Genomic DNA, 20,586 nt, shown 5'->3' on the forward strand with positions numbered 1-20,586 from the left:
GCTGCCTATATTTATTGTAAATCTCTCTCTTTTTTCGAACCAAGTTTCCAATATCCCTTGAAAACCATGGCTGTCTCAAACTTTTAACCTTTCCTTTCAACCTTACAGGAACATAAAGATTCTGTACCCTCAAAATTTCACCTTTAAATGACCTCCATTTCTCTATTACATCCTTCCCATAAAACAAATTGTTCCAATCCACTCCTTCTCAATCCTTTTGCATCTTCTCAAAGTTAGCCTTTCTCCAATCAAAAATCTCAACCCTGGGTCCAGTCCTATCCTCCTCCATAATTATATTGAAACTAATGGCATTGTGATCACTGCTCCCCGACACATAGCTCTGTCAGCTGACCTGTCTCTTTCCCTAACAGGAGATCCAACACTGCCCCTTCTCTCGTTGGTACCTCTATGTATTGCTGCAAAAACTATCTTGCACACATTTTACAAACTCCAAATCATCCAGCCCTTTTACAGAATGGGGTTCCCAGTCTATGTGTGGAAAATTAAAATCTCCCACAATCACAACCTTGTGCTTACTACAAATATCTGCTATCTCCTTACAAATTTGCTCCTCCAATTCTCGCTCCCCATTAGGTGGTCTATAATACACCCCTATAAGCGTTACTACACCTTTCCCAATATTCAATTCCCCCCAAATAGCCTCCCTAGACGAGTCCTCTAATCTATCCTGTCAAAACACCGCTGTAATATTCTCTCTGACAAGCAATGCAACACCTCCCCCTCTGCCCCTCCGATTCTATCACACCTGAAGCAACAAAATCCAGGAATATTTAGTTGCCAATCACACCCCTCCTGCAACCATGCTTCACTAATAGCTACAACATCATATTTCCAGGTATCAGTCCATGCTCTAAGCTCATCCACCTTTCTTACAATGCTCCTAGCATTAAAATAGATGCATTTAAGAAACTCTCCACCTCTTACTCTCTGTTTATCCCTAATGGTGCAAACAACTTTATCTTTTTCTTCCTTCTCGCCTACATCTTCGGTCTGAGTGCTCCCGTTCTCTGTCCCCTGCCTATCCTCTCTCACACACAAGTAGCTTCTGTGCTTTTTTCATACAGGGCTCAGGACAGGCTCTTTGAATCTGCGGTTGTTGGATGAGACCAAGTACATTAAAACATTTCTCACACCCATTGTAACCATTTTATTATCTTGAGCAGTGGAGAAAATGTACAGATGCTTCATAAATTACTAAAATTAATTAACGAACTAAAACTGATAATTAAAACCCGTTCAAAAGAATTTTTGAATTTTTCCCACAATTCAGGTCTTGGAACTGAAACACTTTCCCCACACTCCACACACCCCCACCAAGACTAGATTTCAGGTCAGATGAGTAGGTTTTTTGTTAAGGACATTAAGGCTTTAGGCATAAAAGGCAATCAAATGCAGTTCAGACACTATCTACTTAGAATCACTCACCACGTTTGAGGGGCTATATGGGCCAACTAGGAATACAAATCCAAGCTGGAGTTGGTGTGGCCCCCAGTGTTTGCTTGGCAGGAGACAGGCTTTATTGTGCTTGACTGTGGATTGATGGTGCAAGTTTTGGGATCCTTATTGTGTGATTGTGATACCATTTGTGCTTGCTATCATGTGTGTGACCGTTGATACAGTGTTTTGCATTTTGACCCCAGAGTAACGTTGTCTCATTTGGCTGTATTCATGACTATTCATGCATGGTTGAACGACAAACTTGAATTGAATTGAAGTTGTAAAATTATTTAGTAAAACAAACACCCAACAACAATTGGGGATATGAGCAGCTGGAAGTTGGAGAACTAGTATTGAGTTTAAAAAATGCAAATACTGCTTCTTTCAAGTAGTTTATAGAAAGTGCGTGAAGACTGCAACACTGTAGTGGCAAGGCAATTTCTACCCCACTCCTCCCCTAAAAGCTACAGTTCTCCTGTGCTGCAAGGGTGAGGAGTGTTGTGGACTTGATAACCTGCCCTAATAGCATTCAAATGTTTACAGGTTATCCAATCACACATGGGTAAACATACAGCTCTGTATAGTTGACATTCACACTTACATCAAAGGTCACTAGATATCCCTTGAATATCACTTGCTCCATTTTAAAGGAGCAAGTCAGACATTGGGGTTGTTCCCAGTCATTTGTACATTGCCAATACATACTGAACAGATTCACACAACCTCAGCAAACAGAAAAATAATTTAAACATCAATTTATCAACTTTCAGCAAAGATTATAAGCGTGAAAATATTGTTCCTTGTTAACAAATAATCCAATCCAAAATTTGAGTACAGAGAATCAAAGAGTTAAAGCAGGTAGCTATCTAAATTTCAAACGTGAGAAAATTTGCAGATGCTGGAAATCCAAAGCAACTCACACAAAACGCTGATGAAGGGTCTCAGCCCAAAAGTTGACTGCTTACTCATTTCCATAGATGCTGCCTGACCTGCCGAGTTCCTCCAGCATTTTGTGTGTGTTGCCTTGGATTTCCAGCATCTGCAGACTTTCTGGTGTTTGTAAATTTACTTGAATTGAGGAGATTAATTTTTCCCTTCCAAGTGACCTCAGGAAATTTAGTCATCAGGCAAGATCTATCAAACTCAGTTGGAGATGGGCTCAAGAACACAATATATGCTTGGATTAAGATCAAGTCAATTGATATGTCCCAATAAGATTCTTCAGCAGAGATGCCAATATTCAGTTTTAAATGGTTATAGGCAGAAAAGACTGAGGAAACAGTTTTACACTAGGTTCATGTGTGAATAAAACAAAGTTTGCTCCAGTCTTGATTATAGTAATGAATGGAAGTTGAGTATAATAAATGCCTTTGATCCTATCTGCATTGTTCGTTACCTATGTTCAGGTGGAGGGGCATTCCTTGATTTGGCATGTCTTTGCTGAAGGCCCATATTCCCACCAATCTGAAACAGACAGCTCCAGATCGACTCATAAAAATATTCATTTTAATGACTGCAATGCCAAAACTAGAGGAAAAAAATGACAAGCAGATACTCAGCTTATATAAAATGACTTTATTCCTAATTTTAGATCTGATACATTACAAATACATTTATTCTCGATAATCAGTTTATGTAGCTTTAAAATCACAGCATGACTAGCAAAAAGAAATCAACTACCACCCATATATACTTTTATAAATATAGGAAAATCATTTACTGTGTCTGTACATAAACTAGACATCTGAATGGTATGAATTTTGACAAAATGTGAAATTACAGGATGGATAATAAAAAGCAGATGTCATTTGATAATCATTGCACCATTATTCTGTTTACAATGGATTATTCAATTTGAAATTCTGCAGATAAACAACCAGCCCATGTAATCACCTGACACATTAGAGCAGATCAATTCACATTAACAGGCCAACTGGTTACATCCAGGACTTTTGGAAAAAAAGTTATTTCTTCCCTCTTAATTTGTCAACATAAATGTTATGGAGTTGAAAGCTCATTCACAATACAATTCCAAATTAATGCAGTAATGAACCAAGTGCAGAATTCAAAATTCATGCAGACTTCCCAATTAATACTCAAACAGAAAAGCTGAATGAGCTGTTTCTGATTTTATGTATTGGAAGTTCAACACACTGCAGCTGGGCAATGTGGGTTCATCCCCAGCCAGGATTCCTGCTCTCAGAGTTAGACAATGAGCAGAGGCCATGATCCTCCACATACATGAAAGGAAAGAAAGAAATATCTTATGGAGGAAAGAGATTAATTCCTGGGATGATCTCAGGTAGCTTCTCCCAGCTGGGTGACAGACCAACAACTGAGGTCTGGTAACAAATCACAACCCATTCTCCAGCTTAAGACATACAAGCAATGTGGAGCTAAATGAATTTTAACCTCACAAAAATTACAAAATTCTGATTCAAGCATAAAATCCTTCAGACAACAGTCATGCTTAGTAAATAATAAAATCCATCACACTTCAGACATTTAAATAGTTCTGGGATGAAATGGTTTAGGGAAATGTTACTCAGTCTAGCTTACTCCAAAGCCGTAATGTTTAGAGTTCCATTACAAGGTCTTAAAATCCTTTTGCTATCTTCAATATATATTTAGTTACAGTCTGATACTACAGCTTCATGGAAAAAGACTATCCAAGTCACAGTATCATTGGAGAAAAGCCACCTGCAGTATGCCAACAGCAGAGGGCCTGGGGAACTTTGCCACTGAGCTCTTCCACTTCCTGCTGGATTTAGTTACCCAGTGGCTTTGGCACATAGGCTAAAACACTTGTGGTTCAAGATAAAATTAGTACATTAAAAATTCTAACATACTTCATTGTCATGATTTGAGTAAATCATATGCCCGATCCTGTTCCTGACCAAATATACACATTGGTTTCTGAAAGGATTTGCCAAGTGTTTGATTCATTATGATGGATACTACAACTATTTAATGCTTTCCCACAAAGGAAATGGAGGCGATGTGAACAGTCTTACAGGGCACCACTTTCACCTTCAAGGATACTTCAAAGATATTGAGGTGTAATGCAAGGACTATTGCCATCTAATCATTTACCAATGCACCACGAACCTGCAAATCTATGCAGGAATTTCTGTTGGTGCTGGAATATGGCTCACTGTCCTATGTATGGTTCTGAGGGTGGGAAGGGACAGAAAGAAAAGGGAACACCGGCTCCACCAAGGGCTGGTCACAGAGGTCCAGTGCTGATGTAGTGGGGAATGCAAACATTGCATATTCCTAACTTAGTGTACAGGCAATTGCTGTTTGGAATGGACATGCAGAGATCTAGGTCAATGGCTTATTTCACTCTACTGATGCCAGGAACACTTGGGTTGAAATAGTCCTGGTTTCTACGGGATCTATCCTCACCTCTCTTGAAAGGATGTGAAGTAAACAACATCCTGTACATTCTTCCTACACTTGGTCTACACATTGTTCTGTGGTGTAACTTCCTCTTAAAGTGGCTCCAGTTCCACAACTACCAGAGAAATGTATCCTGGAGAAGCCCCATCCTGTGCTTCTGCTGGTTTTAGGGAAATGCCAGACCAGGGTGTTACTGGCTTCAAGATTCAGTTTCAAAATGATAGGCACCTGATCCAAAACCTATGGGAATACTAGAAATTTAACCTGTTGTTGAAGATACCATCAATTGGTGCCGACTTGAGGACTGAAAATGGCAGAACGTGTAAATTTACAAACAAAATTTAAATCATTCATTGAGTCATACATCCTGTAATTAATACCAAATGGCAAAGAATTCAGGAACACAGCTGGCTGGGAGTGGGAGTGATGGAATATAGGCAGACATCAGGTTTTAGAGGCACATGGGAGCAAGATCATTCTAGTTGGAAATCTGTACACCTTGAGACTGCCCCTGACTTGAAGCTTACCACATGATATATTGAATGGTAACAGGATGACTTCAGGCAAACTGTCCATTTCTAGCTGTGGCTTGGGATACAACCTAAACTCTAAACCCTTTGGCACCCTAACCGTATCATAGTCTAGTGAGCAAGACTTGTGTTCATTAGAGTTCCACTGTACTAAGGCTGCTGGTTTCTCTCATTATTACAAGGGAGATGAATCTTGTTGGCACAGAATGAAAATTAAAATATTTGATATGAAATGCAAACACATTAGCACACATCTCCTACACAGTAACAGCAAGGTTATGCCCAGTGAATTATTTTTCTTACAGACATTTTAAAAAGCCTCAATACATCCAGCAACTTAACAGGGAGGGAGGAATTTGAGGGCAAAATCTGTGCATAACTGCCAACAATCCCTCTTATTAAACTGTTAATTGAAAGAAGGAAAGCAAAAGGTACCACACATGACACTTCTATGGTCTACATTAACGTCACTGAACATGTTAAAGGCAAACTATTTAAAAAATCCAAATTAATGTATGTTTTTCTACTTGACCTTACTGGATTTTTAAAAAATCTATTCTGCATTTAAACAAAAAAATTAAAATAAGTTCAAGTTCTCAAAGAATTATGTGAAGTAAATGACTGCAAAGAGGCGATGACTGTAAAAAGGCACTTGGGTTCCACATCAGTAAAATACTGAAAAGCGATGCAATGGTTGCATGAAGTATGATGCAGCTTTATACACTAGCACAGAGTATCTTCTGAATTAGGGAGGCTACTGATCACTTTTAGTGTTTAAATGGGAAGGGATAGGGAAAGAAAGAGATTCCACAATACTCTGAACTAAGCCTTCGATGGTCATTTTTCACTTTACTCACACCCAAAGTGTTTTCATCTCTCCTCTGCTTTTCACAGCCACCTCAATGCTCCTAAAGAAAATGGGGTAGGGGGATGGGACAGAAAATTAAGAAACAACTTCAAACACCAGTCCCAACATACTGGAGAAATAAAAACTATTTTACAACACTTAATTCATTTCTTTAGGATGTTTACCCAGTAATATAATAAATTTCTCTGGGGTCTTGGCAGGTAAAGAGTATGGGAACTAGTAAACTCAGTAAGCCAGATGTTGAATTATTGAGATTTTGGAATACAAGATAAAGGATTAATCCAGTTTTACTGCATTCTACACTTGCAAGACAGACCACAGTTTAACTTCACACCAATTTGATTTCTAAGTAAATCTACGTACGTAATTAAAAAAAGTGCACCAACAAGACTATAGAGTTGTGGAATCTGGAGCATTAACAGTGTGCTTAGCAAGCTGATACAACCAGACTCCAGAAATGCACTTTAAAGAGAAACCAAACACTATATAATGTCATTGAGAAAATTGGGACCTGTGAGACTGCAAATTTCTTATCAATGATTTCTCCTTCCAAGCCTGCTATCCTGGTGTCATCCTTATAATATGACCACGCTGGACAGAAGAATCTGCTCCCAGACCAGTTGAAAATTCCAGTTATCAACCAGGAATCCACAAAAGGATTCAGTTCCCGTCAATTCAGTCATCATATATCATCTGGTCCATGTATAACTTTCAACTGCCTTGTTTCAAATCTCCCTTCCTGTTAATGGAAGCATAACAAGTGAACAGTAGTGCCTATAGAGATACAGTGGAATAGGATTTAAAAATCCTCACACTCTTCACTGGTTCAGCATGTACCTGTATTCCGTGATCAGGCTTGATCAGAAGGATCCAGTTTTGGTGTTGGCTAAATTAGCTTTTTAGCAATACGGGAGCTCTATAATTGATCTGCTTCAGAGAGAAGGAACAGGTTCTTGACCCACATCTCTACCCAGTGACACCACTAATAAAGTGCTTATACAGTTAAGACTGCTGTGATATATGTCACAATGGGAAATGAGCCCTCCTACCTGACCATGAATCTTTAACCCAAACAGAAGTCAGTATCTTGAGAAAAGATCAACAAACTATCTGCTGGAGGAACTCAGCAGGTTGAGCAGCATCAGTGGAAGCAAAGTTGCAGATTGCAGATTGAAACCAATGTTGCAGGTTGAAACCCAGCTTCGGGGCATGAAATATCAGCAATTCTTGTGCTCCCAAAGATGTTACTCAGCTTCAAGTTCCTCCAGTCTGTTTGCTGCTCCACATTCCAGCATCTACAGTCTCTTGCATCTCTTGAAAAGACATTTTTAACACTACAGAAGGTGAAGGTAACAGACAAGAAAATCTGCAGGTGCTGGAAATGCAAGCAACGCACACAAAAATGCTGGAGGAACTCAGCAGGCCAGGCAGCATCTATGGAAAAGAGTGAACAGTTGATGTTTCGGGTTGAGACCCTTCATCAGGACTGGAGGTGTATACAGGCTGGACTTCCATGTTGAAAATGAGATGCTCGGGGCTAGGGAACTTTAAGTCATTGAAAAGATCCAGAGCATGTGAAGTGTCACAGATGTAGGTTTTAAGGGACTAAACCAGGGGGATAAAAGAGAATCCAGGTATGCATATACAAGTTTGGTGGGGCAGGAACAAACAGAAACAATGGGTCTACCTGGACATGCAGGTTTGTGGATCTTGGGTAGAAGGTAGAAACAGGAGGAGCGGGGCGAGGGAACTACGAATATGCTGGCAGAGGATGGGAAATCCCCAGAGTTATTAAGGTCAGTGATGGTGCAGGTGACAATGTCCTTCTCTCTAGTGGTGTCCTGCACCAGTAGAGAAGTGGTCATTGGTGAACTCACAGCCCCCTGGGAAGACAACATCGATGAAGCCCATGAGCGCAAGTTAACCAAGTATGCAGAATTAAGATCAGAGTGCAAAGACAGAGGGTGGAAGGTCTCATGCTATCCATTCGAAGTAGGCTACCGTGGGTTTATTGCATTCACTTTCCAGAAGTGGCTGCATGACCTCGGCTTCACTAGAAGACAGATTGAGTCAACCAGCAGGGTTGTAGCTGAGGCAGCAGAGACAGGATCAGCATGGGTGTGGACCAAGTACGTCCAGAGGGGCAGATAGTCAGACAGTGTATACATATCTTGTAAACCCTTCAGTAGTTGCATAGACACCTGAAGAGTAACTGTCTGTTGGATGGAAGTGACCAACAACTCTGATGGAGGCAGATGCCAAGTTTTTAAGCTGACCAGTGGGAGGTGGTGCTTTAGCACTGCTGGCCCACCACCTCGAGGGAGTCTTGATCATAAGTGGGCCGAAACTCCTGAAGACAGGTGGCAGATCAACTGATGATCCCACTGGTGATAGCACAGGACAGTTAACATCCTAGTCCACGTGTATTTTGTAACTCAGTGGTGTCCTGTTTGATGGGTAAGAGAAGGTGTCTGAGAGTTGGTACCCGGCCTCAGCAAGGGAGAGGTCAGTTCACCAGACTACTACAACATCCCCCTATCTGCGGGTTTGATGTTGAGATTAGGATTAGTGCGGAGAAAGTGGAGAGCAGAACATTCGGAAGGAGTGAGGTTAGAATTGGAGAGAGGTTGGGTAAAGTTGAGACTGTTGATATCATGTCAGCAATGAAAAGATCAGGTAGAAGACTAGAGCGGAGTGTCCAGGAAGAAGAGGAGGGATGAAGGTGGGAAGAGGGGTCATCGGTGTGAGGTGGAGAGTCCTTGCCAAAGTAGGCATGGAGACGGAGGTGATGGAAGAAGAGCTCAACATCATGGCGGGCCCAGAATTCACTGAGGTGTGGGCTCAGGGGTACAAAAATGAGGCCTTTACTGAGGACAGAACATTCTGCCTCAGAGAGGGGAAGGTCAGAGGGAATAGTGAAGGCACAGCATGGATGAGAGCTGGGATCGGGGGGGGGGGAAGAGGGTTGGTAGTGTCTGAGGAGAGGGGAGGGTTGGGGTTTTCAGGGGAGGTGGGGTGGAAGAAAGATGGAGTAACTGAGGACCCAAGAGCTGATGGTGGGACATGAGAGATAGAGGATTGCAGAGTGGTGGTAGTGGAAGGGGAGACTGGGGTTCCTGTGGCAGCACATTAAGTCCTGGCCTGGACGTGCTGTTGGTCAAGGCCCAGACTGGAGTCAGAGTTGGAAGCTTCACAGTACGCACTCTGAAAGTGTCTGGGGTCACTGAAACCTGCATTGATGACAGTGGAGTCCAGGTTCTGAAGATGAAGGCCATGTTAGAATGTGAAACTGATCTTCGAAAACTGAAACAACTGTTGAACAGCTTACTGATTCTCAGAGTAAGGGTCATATGCTTTGGATATCAAGGGAATAGACAGGAAGTTTAAAGGGCAGGATAAACTGTAGTCAGACCTTATGACACAGAAGGGACTGTTATGAAATATTTCTGCTTCACCTGCTTACAATCACAATCACAATTCGAGGTTGAAATTTAAGGGAAAAGCGAAACTGGATGACTGATTATCAACAGCCTTCAGGAAACATGGCTCATTTTTCTTTTAAGAACTATGGTGGTTAAGTAATAAATCTTACCTTTTCTTTCCATTCTGTTGCAAACACTGGTACACTTTCATCTATGGCCCTTTTGCTGCTGCATCAAGCCAACATTTTCATATATCCTGCCACCCTCGTCTTTCATCCTGCCACGCAAGACCACACGAGAACATTAAGCAACAGAAAAAGGGGTTTGTTATTCAGTCCCATGCCTGCTCTGTTGCTCTAGCTGGCTGTGGCTGACTTTTTATTAATCCCAGCATCATTTTCCTGCCCAAGTCCAATGCCTCCTGATTTCCTTAATGTTGTTAAGCTGAATTATGTCACTACTACAGCCAGCCATCACTCACTCTCCATATACGCTCCACCTACACAAAAACAGTGCCCCAACTATTTATCTTATACAGTTGGCAATTAATTAGTTGTAGCTGTGAACACAGTCCATGGCATAAAAGAGGTGGGGAATCCCTGGTCTAAAGAAAACAATTCCACAGACAGATAACACCACATTATAGTCATCACATCCTGCAATTACCAATAAAAGTGCATTTTGAGCGATGGGGTCAGAATCAGAATTTTTACCAGTATATGTCGTGAAATTTGTTAACTTTGCGGCAGCAGTACAATGCAATATATAATAAATATTAAAAAATGAATTAATGCATATGTATATGTAGGGTAATGTAGGGTTCTCAGTAATATTAACTGTAATGTTAACTATTAACAGCTAATAATAAAATGGCTTCTCGGTAGTGTTATAATGAAATGGCTTCTCGGTGGTATTATAATGAAATGGCTTCTCTGTAATGTTAATTGATGAGGTAATGTTCTTTGTAGCTGAAATGTTTGGGTTATAATTATAGATAACAGGGAACTAACCAATGGAAGTCATGTTATTCTATCTGTATGTGTGGGAACCTGAGTGAGTGCGTGGGAATTCGGCGAGGAGAGGTGAAGGGGAAGGACGTGCGGGAAGCACCCTGGTAGACCACTGTGGTTGGTCCCAGTCTGAGGGTCGAGGAGTTTGTAGGAGATCGAATGGTGGAGAGAAGACTCTGTTCCTTGAGCTCCAACGATTGTGCACAAACTGATTAACTCTGATAAGTGTGGTGCCTTTTTCTTTTATATTTGTTTCCCTGCTAACCATATAGTCACAGTAAGATTTATAAAGTGTAATCATTTGTTCGTACATTGTGTACTGTTTGATGTTTTACATTGTGGGTTTATACCCGGGTGCATTACACAGCATCTACGCAAACGTGAGACACAGTTTGGCAGGCTGATGGCAGTTTCCCCCTAGACGAACGTGAGGTGATAGTGCTAAGTGTTACATATATTAAATAGTTAAATTAAAGTAAGTAATGCAAAAACAGAAATTTTAAAAAGGCAGTGTTCACTACCTCACTAGTGTGAGTGAGGAAAGAACTTAAAACAAGGCTTTCTTTCTTTCTCCCAAAAATGTTCAGATATTAAATTTAAAATGTATGTATTTGAAGGCTAATTCACTGCTGATACAATTAATTGCATTCCTGGCCACTGATTACCTGCATGCCCATTCCTTATCCCCATTAAATGCATTGTGCATGTTGCAAAGTTAGCCACCATTTCACAGTACTGAATAATTACAGCTGCAATATTAGTTCTACTAGTTATTTCTCACAAGTGACAATGTTTTAATTCACATACTTTTAACATTTCTAAATGATAGTTCTTTATTAATCAGCCTCTCGTAAGAAAAAGCAAATCTGTAGCTGCTCCCAGAAAGGGAATAAATGCAGACATCTCTTACAATTATTCACATACAATGGTTCAGCAGGTTAACATTAAGCATTTTATGATGATCTAGCAATTTCATTAAAAACATCTCAATTTCACTCTCAATAATTGTCCAAATTGATCAGAGAGGTTAATTTTCAGTTGATGCATTCTGCACAGCTCAACACCATTCATGTTAGTATGAATCAACAACCAGGAACGAGCTGTTTCTAAGAGAGTCAACTTTAACCTTGTGAGAGCGCCCATTATGAACGTTGAATTAATTATGCTCCCTGCAGGATTCGCAGAACCTTTTGCATATTAGAACAGAATACGATTAATTATCCTTCACCAGTATAGTGCTGAAATAAATCAAAGTCGATACGGGAGGCAAAGCTAGGTTATATAGAGACCTAAAGCAAACAAATAAAACTTGCCCAACCCCAAATGAAATAGAGTGCTAGTGACACTTAGGAAAGGCCCAATAAATTACAGGTAGCATCATTACTCGCCTCCAGCAGCTTGTCCACTTCCAGCACAAGTAATGATCTTAAACTCTAAATGAACCCAAAATCAATGCTGCTTTTAATACATGCCAAAGGAACAAATGGTCAGAGCTTCCTGCAGCAGACTTGCCCCTGTGCTTTTCAGATCAAAATATTTTTAATTCGCACAGTTGTTGTTGGAAGTGCTGATAAGCATGCAGCAAGGGAAAGAGTGCATCTGGGGCTCGAATAAGAAAAACAAATCAACATGGCATTTCCTTAAATAACAGTGATAAGTCAACAGACGACAGGTGGGAATGGAGATGGTCAGGGTTGGGGGGAGTGTGAGGTGGAGAAATACCAAGTCAGATACAACGAAAAATATTAAGGGTAAAGGTAGAAAGGATATATCGAGAAAGTGTAATAACAACAATGAACAAACGAGAAAGAAAAAGAAAGACATTTAAAATTCACCATTTTTAAATATCGCCCCAAAAATTTTGATACCGGATAGAATGAGAATGCACACTGAGAGATATTCAGTGGCAGAAGTCGCATATTTACAGATATATATTTAGAGCTAGACCAAGGTGAGGGACTGTACTTACTCTGTACACACTTGATTGGGTGTGCAAGGAGGGAAAGGACTTTGATCTCCTCCACACGTCAGGTCTGATAAGGAATATTTTATGTTTGTGTATTCACGGCCCTTTATCTTGCTTTTCTGGAAAAGAGGCAATGTCCTTGTTAGAACGTTTATGGAGAACCGTGCACACAAGAACGTGCTCAAACACAAGCAAAGTCACTTTTGGGGTTTAAGAAATTCTGAAAATAAGTGTGCCTGTTTTTTCCCTTGCAGCACCTAGCACATACTGCCAGGTCCACTCCACCACTTGTGATGGAGCAAAAATTCCACCTGTCTAATGACAACAAATGGCTGTACGGGACAGGATTTCATTAGTGAAACTGTTATGTGCTGAGTTCAACATTCTGGATGTGATTTTAGGAAATGAGCCAGGGCTGGTGGCAGACCTGATAGTGGGTGAACATTTTGGAAATAGTGACCATAAATTATGCTTTAAGCTGATAATGACCAATGATAAAATTGGGTGAGGTGAAATTATAACAGGATGGGACGGGAGCTAAGGGGCATTGATAGGCAGCAGCTGCTGTTGGGACATGTCCACATCTGACATGTAGGGGTTGTTTAACCACCAGCTGACAGTGTTCAGTATCAGCATGTTCTGTGAGGAGCAAGGATAAAGATGGTAAGGTAAGAGAATCATGGATGTCCAAAGAAGTCTTAAATTTAGCCAGGAAGGAAAAGGAAGCATACACAAGGCTTAGAAACCTAAAATCAGACCGAGCCCTTATGGAATATAAAGATGGCAGGAAAGTGCTCATGCAGGCAATTAGAAAGGCGGAAAGAGGCCACGAATTGTTCTTGGCAAACAGGATCAAGGATAATTATAAGGAATTGTATACTTGTATTTATGAGGATAACTAGGGGCAAGTCGACCGAAGGATAAGTGGGGGGGGGGAGGGTGGAGTTGAAGCAGGTGGCCTTAGTGTTTACTAAGGCGGAGAAAGTGGAGGATATTGATAAAAGAGTGGGGCATGTTAATGAGCTGGGAGATTTTGAGACTGAAGAGGTGTGTAGATGTTCTGAAAAACACTAAGGTGGATAAACCCCAGGGCCTGATGCCATATATACTGGATTACTGAAAGAAACAAGTGAGGAGATAGCAGGGTCTTTGACAATAATCTCTATATCCTGACTAGCAACAGGGAAGGCCCCAGAGAATGGGAGAGTAGCAAATGTTTTGCCTTTGTTCAAGAAGGGAAATAGGAATAATTCGGGTAATCATAGGTTAGTGAACCAGTGGTAGGTAGGGAAGCTGTTGGAGAGGAAATTGAGGGATGGGATTTATGGACATTTGGAAAGGAATAGCCTGCTTAGGTAAAGTCAGCATGGCTCTGTGCAGGGCAGGATGTGTCTTATAAACCTGGAGAGTTTTTTTTGAGGTGACAAAGGAGCTTGATGAGAGTAAGGTAGTGGACATGAGTACATGAATTTTAGTAAGGCATTTGACAAGGTTCCTCATGGTAAGGTGATTCAGAAAATAAAGAAAGCTATTCAATCTCTCTCCAGGACTAAAGTCCTCCAGTCAAGGCAGCATCCTGGTAAATCTCTTTTCCATTCTTCCCAGTGTGGCAACACAATATATCTGTGCTTTGTGAACTTGCACCACAACACCTCAATTTTTATAATCTATGCCCTAATACATGAAAGCATACATGCCACTTAGCTCCTACGCTGCCACTTTGAAACAACAATGGATTTGAACCCTGAGGCCCCCCTACTTAACAACATTCCATGGCATTCTACCATTTACTGGACCCATCCTAATTCTGTGACTTCTCAAAATGCTCCATTTCACACTTGTCGAGATAAAAGTCCATTTGCTAATCCTCTGCCCAACTTCCATTTGATCTATAACCAGCTCTAGCCTTTCTCGCTATCCACAGCACCACCAACCATTTTGTTATCCACAAGTTTATTGATCAGAACTCCTTTGTTCGCATCTAAGCTGGTAATACATATCCCAAACAGAAAAGGATCCCAGCAACAATCCATGTGATACATCGGTGGTCACCATCCTCAATCAGAATAACATCCTTCCACACCAACTTCTGCCTATCACAAAGCTGATTTTGGACCCAATCAACTAGTTCACCTTGGATCTCATACGACTTGATCTGGATAGCCTGTCATGTAGGATCTTGTCAAATACCTTGCGCAGGTCCGTTTACATAACTTCTGCCATCCTCCTTTCAATCTTCTCTAAAACTGCCTCAAAAGATTCAATCAAATTGAGACAAGACCTTTTGCGCATAAAGTCATGCCGACTGTCCCTGATCAGTGTCTGAATTTCCAAATGTATTAAATCCTATCCCTTAGAATTCCCCCCAATAATTCCCCTACCATTGATGCAAGGGTCACCAGCTTATAGTGACCTGGCTTATCCTTACTGTCAGCATTACCTATGTCACAGTCTTCCAGCACTTCACTGTGGCTAACAAGGTGTAAAAATCTTCACCAGCTATTGCCTCCGTTGAATTGTATAACATTCCAGGACAGATTGTAACTGGCGCTGTGGATTTATCAACCCGTGTCCCATGATATCTAACACTCCTTCTTCAGATTTCGGATACACTGAAACTTACAGTGAATTGTGTAATTTGCATTAACAGAAAACATAACCTAAGGATGTGCTGGGGGCAGCCCATAAGCTATACGTAATACTGACCATGCTCCAGCTCATCACTGAACTCTCTAATTTCCACGACCTTTTCTTTGCTGAATATAAATGAGAGGTATTCATTAGACCCTCACCTATATAGCCTGGGTCCACACTGATTACCCCTTTGGCTTCTACAACGTCTCCCTCTTTCCTTGGCTGCACTCTTGTTTCAGAAATGCTTCAAAAATATCTTGGCATTCTCCTTAAACTTACATGTCAAACATAATTCATGACTCCTTTCTGTCCTAACATAGAAGCATACAGCTCATTACAGGCCCCTATGGCCCACAATGTTGTGCCAACCGTGTAACCTACTCTCGAAACTGCCTAGAATTGCCCTACCACATAGCCCTCTATTTTTCTAATCTCCATGTACCTAGCTAAGAGTCTCTTAAAAGACCCTATTGTATCCACCTCTACCACCTTCACTGGCAGTGCATTCCACACACCCACCACTCTCTGTGTGAAAAACTTACCTCTGACATCTCTCTTGCACCTACTGCCAAGCACCCTAAAACTATGCCCCCTTGTGTTAGCTATTTCAGCCCTGGGAAAAAGCCTCTGACTATCCACACTATCAATCCTTCTCATCATCTTATACACCTCCATCAGGTCACGTCTCATCCTCCATTGCTCCAAGGAGAAAAGGCCAAGTTCACTCAACCTATTCTCGTAAGGCATGCTCCCCAATCCAGGCAACATCCTTGTAAATCTCCTCTGCACTCTCTCTATTATCCACATTCTTCCTGTAATGAGGGGACCAGAACTGAACACAGTACTCCAAGTGGGGTCTAACTAAGGCTTAACTAACTATAGCTTTACCATTATTTCATGGCTCTTGAACATAATCCCACAGTTGATGAAGGCCAACACACCATACGCCTGATTAATTTAACCTCTACCTTACATATTCTACATTCGTCAACAGACACCCTTGTGAAGAATATACAATTTGATCAATTATTTCATCTACCTGCTGTACAGATTATAATTTAGGGATCTTATCTTCTCTGGCAAAGGCTGTTATGTCGTAGTGCACCTCTCTTCGTCCAATGAAAATGGAAAGTAAGCATAATTTTTTTTCTCCATGTCAAATCTCTCTTTCTTGATGTCATTTTAAGGCAATGACCCCTAACCTTTTTGCCAGGGACCCCTACCATTTATCGATGGGTCAGTAGACACCAGGTTGGGAACCCCTGCTTTATGGGGTCTTTGACCTCGTGGTGAAGTTGTACCAAACTGGGCCCATTATTAATGCAGCCAAAGCCAGAAGCAAAATTCCTACATATGGCTGCAAGTAAATTCAGTGGTAAAATGGATTCCAGTTAATTCGGACGCATCAGGACCAGCAACTGCCCAATTAGCCAAAGTTTCATGGAAACATTTAAAAGGTATAAAAAAAGAAACTGAATAGCAAATATTTAAATGAAATACAGAACAAATTAGAACACTACCAGTACTACTGGTGTTTGTCTGTCGTATCTGATGGTGACAGGAGACCAAGATGAATGTGTTTTTAAAAGTGGAAGAAGTTCCACTCTCTTGACCTCGGAAGTCCAGGTCCAGTGGTGCGAGTAGTCGTCACAAGTGGGCTCTTCCTTGGTTGCAGTGGATGACCATGACTTCTGTGCCTCATTATGCCCTTCACTCTCCCCGAAGCGTCACAGAACTGCCTTCCCGGCCACTGGGCTTCACAGTCAATCTCATCCACCCAGTTCGCTGGAGCTGACTTCACATGCTAGGACAGGCACGTCCCCATCTCTCCAGGGTGGGAGACCTGCCGGCTACCCTCACTTGGTTTAGCCCACCTATCGAAGTGGTGTACTGTTGCTGTCACATGCAAACAACTACCTGGAGCCACAGATGAGAGCTGAGTGTGTAGTGGGGCCCAAAAGGTAACATTCAAAATAATTGTCAGTACCTTCAAATTCTTCATAGTTCCTAACTTGAGGCAGTGAAATTCTTTCATTTTCACTCCCAGCCATTTCTGGCGTTTCCAAGCCGGAATGCTTGAAACTGCAGTGAGCAAAACAGTTCTGAATGGTCTTACCACTTTTTTTTTGCCATTTATCAGTGATAAAAATTGCTGATTTGTAAAAAAACACAAACACACACAACTGATGCTATTTAAAAACTGTTGTAGTATCTAATGACCACAGAAGCGCACACAACTGACACTAGTTAGAAACTGTTTGGCAACAGTCTCCTGTCCCAACTGAGTGGCGTAAGGAATCCCGGGCATTTTCTCAATCGGATTTTGTTCATTAAGAGTTGCTCCAAATAAGTGCTGCCTGATTAACCGACAGGCCAATTAATTGTCATCCACTGTAACCAAATTAAAATCCTCCTCCTCTAAATTCTTACTGGGATCACAACCACACAACTAATAATGAAGCACAAGTACAACAGGTAGGAAAAGCACAACCTGAAATCAACACATCCAAAAATACACTATGTTTTTTAGCAGCAGTCACTGAGCAACCTGGGTTGGAAGAATGATTTTTAAAAATATTTCAGGAATAGTACAACAAATCCAATATTCCACATCTCACAATAGAGATCAGTTAACTCTGGAGATTCAAACTGTAATACTAATCATATGCTTAGTTCAGTTTCACATTGGAAAGTGTACTGCTCATGGACATTATACCTTTCCATACAATTCATATTTACAGACACACACATGTAGAGCAGAATGATAATGAAGACTAATGGAAGAGTTATGGAATTAAAATGAGGTAATGGGCTGAGGATTGGCCAATGGCATTCGAACCACATAAGTGCCAGGAATTGAATTTTGTGAAGTCAAACTAGAATAGCTCTTGTACAGCAAAAGCTGGCACCAGGGGATCTCCCCTGGAACAGAGGGACCCAGGAAAACCAGTACAGTTTGTTGAAAGTGGAAAAACAGGTAGATTGGATGGTGAAGGTGCTGTTGGGCACACTAGTCGTCTTTTGGGCATGGAGCTTTGATGTAATGTAGCAGTTGTACACAACATTGACTCACTTGAAGTATTGTGCATAGTTTTGGTCACCCTGTTATGGGCAAGGCATTATTAAGCTGGAAAGCATGCAAAGATTTATGAGAATGTTGCTAGGACTCAGGGGTCTGAGTTGTAGAGGGAGGTTGTGTAAACTAGATAGAATGCAGCAGACACAGAGGTGTGACCTTACACAGGTGTAAATAGGGTGAATGTACATGATCATTTTCCCAGGGAATGGAAACCAAAAACTGGAGGGCACAGGTACAAGTTGGGAGGGGGGAAGACTGAAGGAGCCCAAGGGGCAACTTCTTCACACAGAGGTTGGTGCATGAAGAATGAGCTGCCAGAGACAGTGATTGATGCAGGTACAATTACAACATTAAAAACATCTGGATACTCATATTAATAAGGAAGGTTCAGAAGGATCAAGGAAATGGGACTAGTTTAGGTGAGCACCGTGGTTGGCATGGAGAAATTGGGCTGTTTCTGTACTGTATGACATAGTAAGTTTCTTTCCTGAGCAGTAACTGGGCAGAATGGCCAAAGAAATTAAGATACACATCCAGCTCATCCTAATTTGAAAAATAGCAATGAAAAGAGAGTTTGTAGAACAGAATATTTGAAACAGGACTTGTGTTAACATTGCTGCACGTTGTACCTGCTCCTCTTCGATCCGACGCTGCAGCGTTTCGATGTAGTGCTGAACAGCCATGTAAATGAATCTGTACTGGGCTTCTGTCTGAACCATCCCGGAACGCTGCGACCGCACCATCTGGATACTCTTTGGAACATCGATGTCACAGTCCACACCTAAAGTGTGCATTCCACATTACAGAGTGTCCCAGAGAAGGGTTTATATAACAAGTCATTCCCAAAACACATACTTGCAAAATACATTGTAACAGATTCCAATGCAATATTCACACAAACCACTCATAGCCACATTCAAGACTTGTCTTTCATACACAGCTCCAAATATACACCACAGTGTTACTGCCTTTCACCTACACAAGGAACTAAATTTATCTGTTGAATAAGAAAACTTGTAGGTTTTTCATAATAGCATGGCACACAGGACCTGCTTTTAAACCTGCCGCAGACTAGATTCAAGAGCAGCAAATGAATATTGGGGTTTAGGTTTTACTTGATGCAAAACATTTGGTGATCTGCAGTCATAAGCACTTTGCACATACACACCTTTCTCTCTGATGATGTCAATCAGGATGTCAATCACAATGAAAGTTCCTGTGCGTCCAATCCCTGCACTATTGGGAGAACAGAGGAGTTCAGAAACCAATACAAAGCTTAACAAATTCAAAATTTAAAGTACATATATGTCACCATATACAACCCTGAGATTCATTTTCTTATGGGCATACTCAATAAATCTATAGAATAACAACTCTGAAAGAATCAATGAAACACTGTCCAACTAGGGTGTTCAACCAGAGTGCAGAAGACAACAAACTGTGCAAATGCAAAAAGAAAGAAATAATAGTAATAACTATTAATAAGTAATAAATAACAATGAACTAACTTGAAGTTAAGATGTTAAAACATCAACCAATTCAATATCAGTGACCCAAACTTCATAGTTTAACATGTACTTGCACAAATTTAATAAGAAAAGCTTTACCTACGAAATGCAACATTAATCTAAGGAGGCAAACACAAGGAAATCTGCAGATGCTGGAAATTCAAGCAACACACATAAAAGTTGCTGGTGAACGCAGCAGGCCAGGCAGCATCTCTAGGAAGAGGTACAGTCGGCGTTTCGGGCCGAGACTCTTCGTCAGGACTAACTGAAAGAAGAGCTAGTAAGAGATTTGAAAGTGGGAGGGGGAGGGGGAGATCCGAAATGATAGGAGAAGACAGGAGGGGGAGTGATATCCCTCTCATATCCCTTTTGCCAATCACCTGTCCAGCTCTTGGCTCCATCCCTCCCCCACCTGTCTTCTCCTATCATTTTGGATCTCCCCCTCCCCCTCCCACTTTCAAATCTCTTACTAGCTCTTCCTTCAGTTAGTCCTGACGAAGGGTCTCGACCCGAAACGTCGACTGTACCTCTTCCTAGAGATGCTGCCTGGCCTGCTGCGTTCACCAGCAACTTTGATGTGTGTGGCGTTACTCTAAGGAGCACTCAATTCTTAAAGTTACAACGACTGATGAGTAATCAATGTCCTAATGCCAGTATGTTGAAGCTTAACTCTCAGAGACATTACTTGAAGAGAAGAGGTGAGGCTGGA

General features: G+C 41.3%; 1 protein-coding gene across 2 annotated transcripts in view; it reads right to left on the reverse strand.

Annotated features, from left to right (window-relative positions):
- Positions 1-3,022: 3,022 nt before the first annotated feature.
- ptpn11a (protein tyrosine phosphatase non-receptor type 11a) overlaps positions 3,023-20,586 on the reverse strand; it is a 69,477-nt gene continuing 51,913 nt past the window's right edge. The window contains exons 12-16 of one of the 2 annotated variants that reach the window (XM_063034091.1): positions 19,538-19,605; positions 18,999-19,150; positions 12,660-12,775; positions 9,851-9,957; positions 3,023-6,298 (exon numbers count right to left, since the gene is read on the reverse strand). In XM_063034091.1, coding sequence (XP_062890161.1) covers positions 9,888-9,957; positions 12,660-12,775; positions 18,999-19,150; positions 19,538-19,605 — 406 coding nt within the window. In that variant the 3' untranslated portion in view covers positions 3,023-6,298; positions 9,851-9,887. The other variant, XM_063034092.1, reaches the window with a different exon arrangement.

Source organism: Mobula hypostoma, chromosome 27 (genome assembly GCF_963921235.1).
Source record: "Mobula hypostoma chromosome 27, sMobHyp1.1, whole genome shotgun sequence".
In the NCBI taxonomy this organism is placed as follows: domain Eukaryota; kingdom Metazoa; phylum Chordata; class Chondrichthyes; order Myliobatiformes; family Myliobatidae; genus Mobula; species Mobula hypostoma.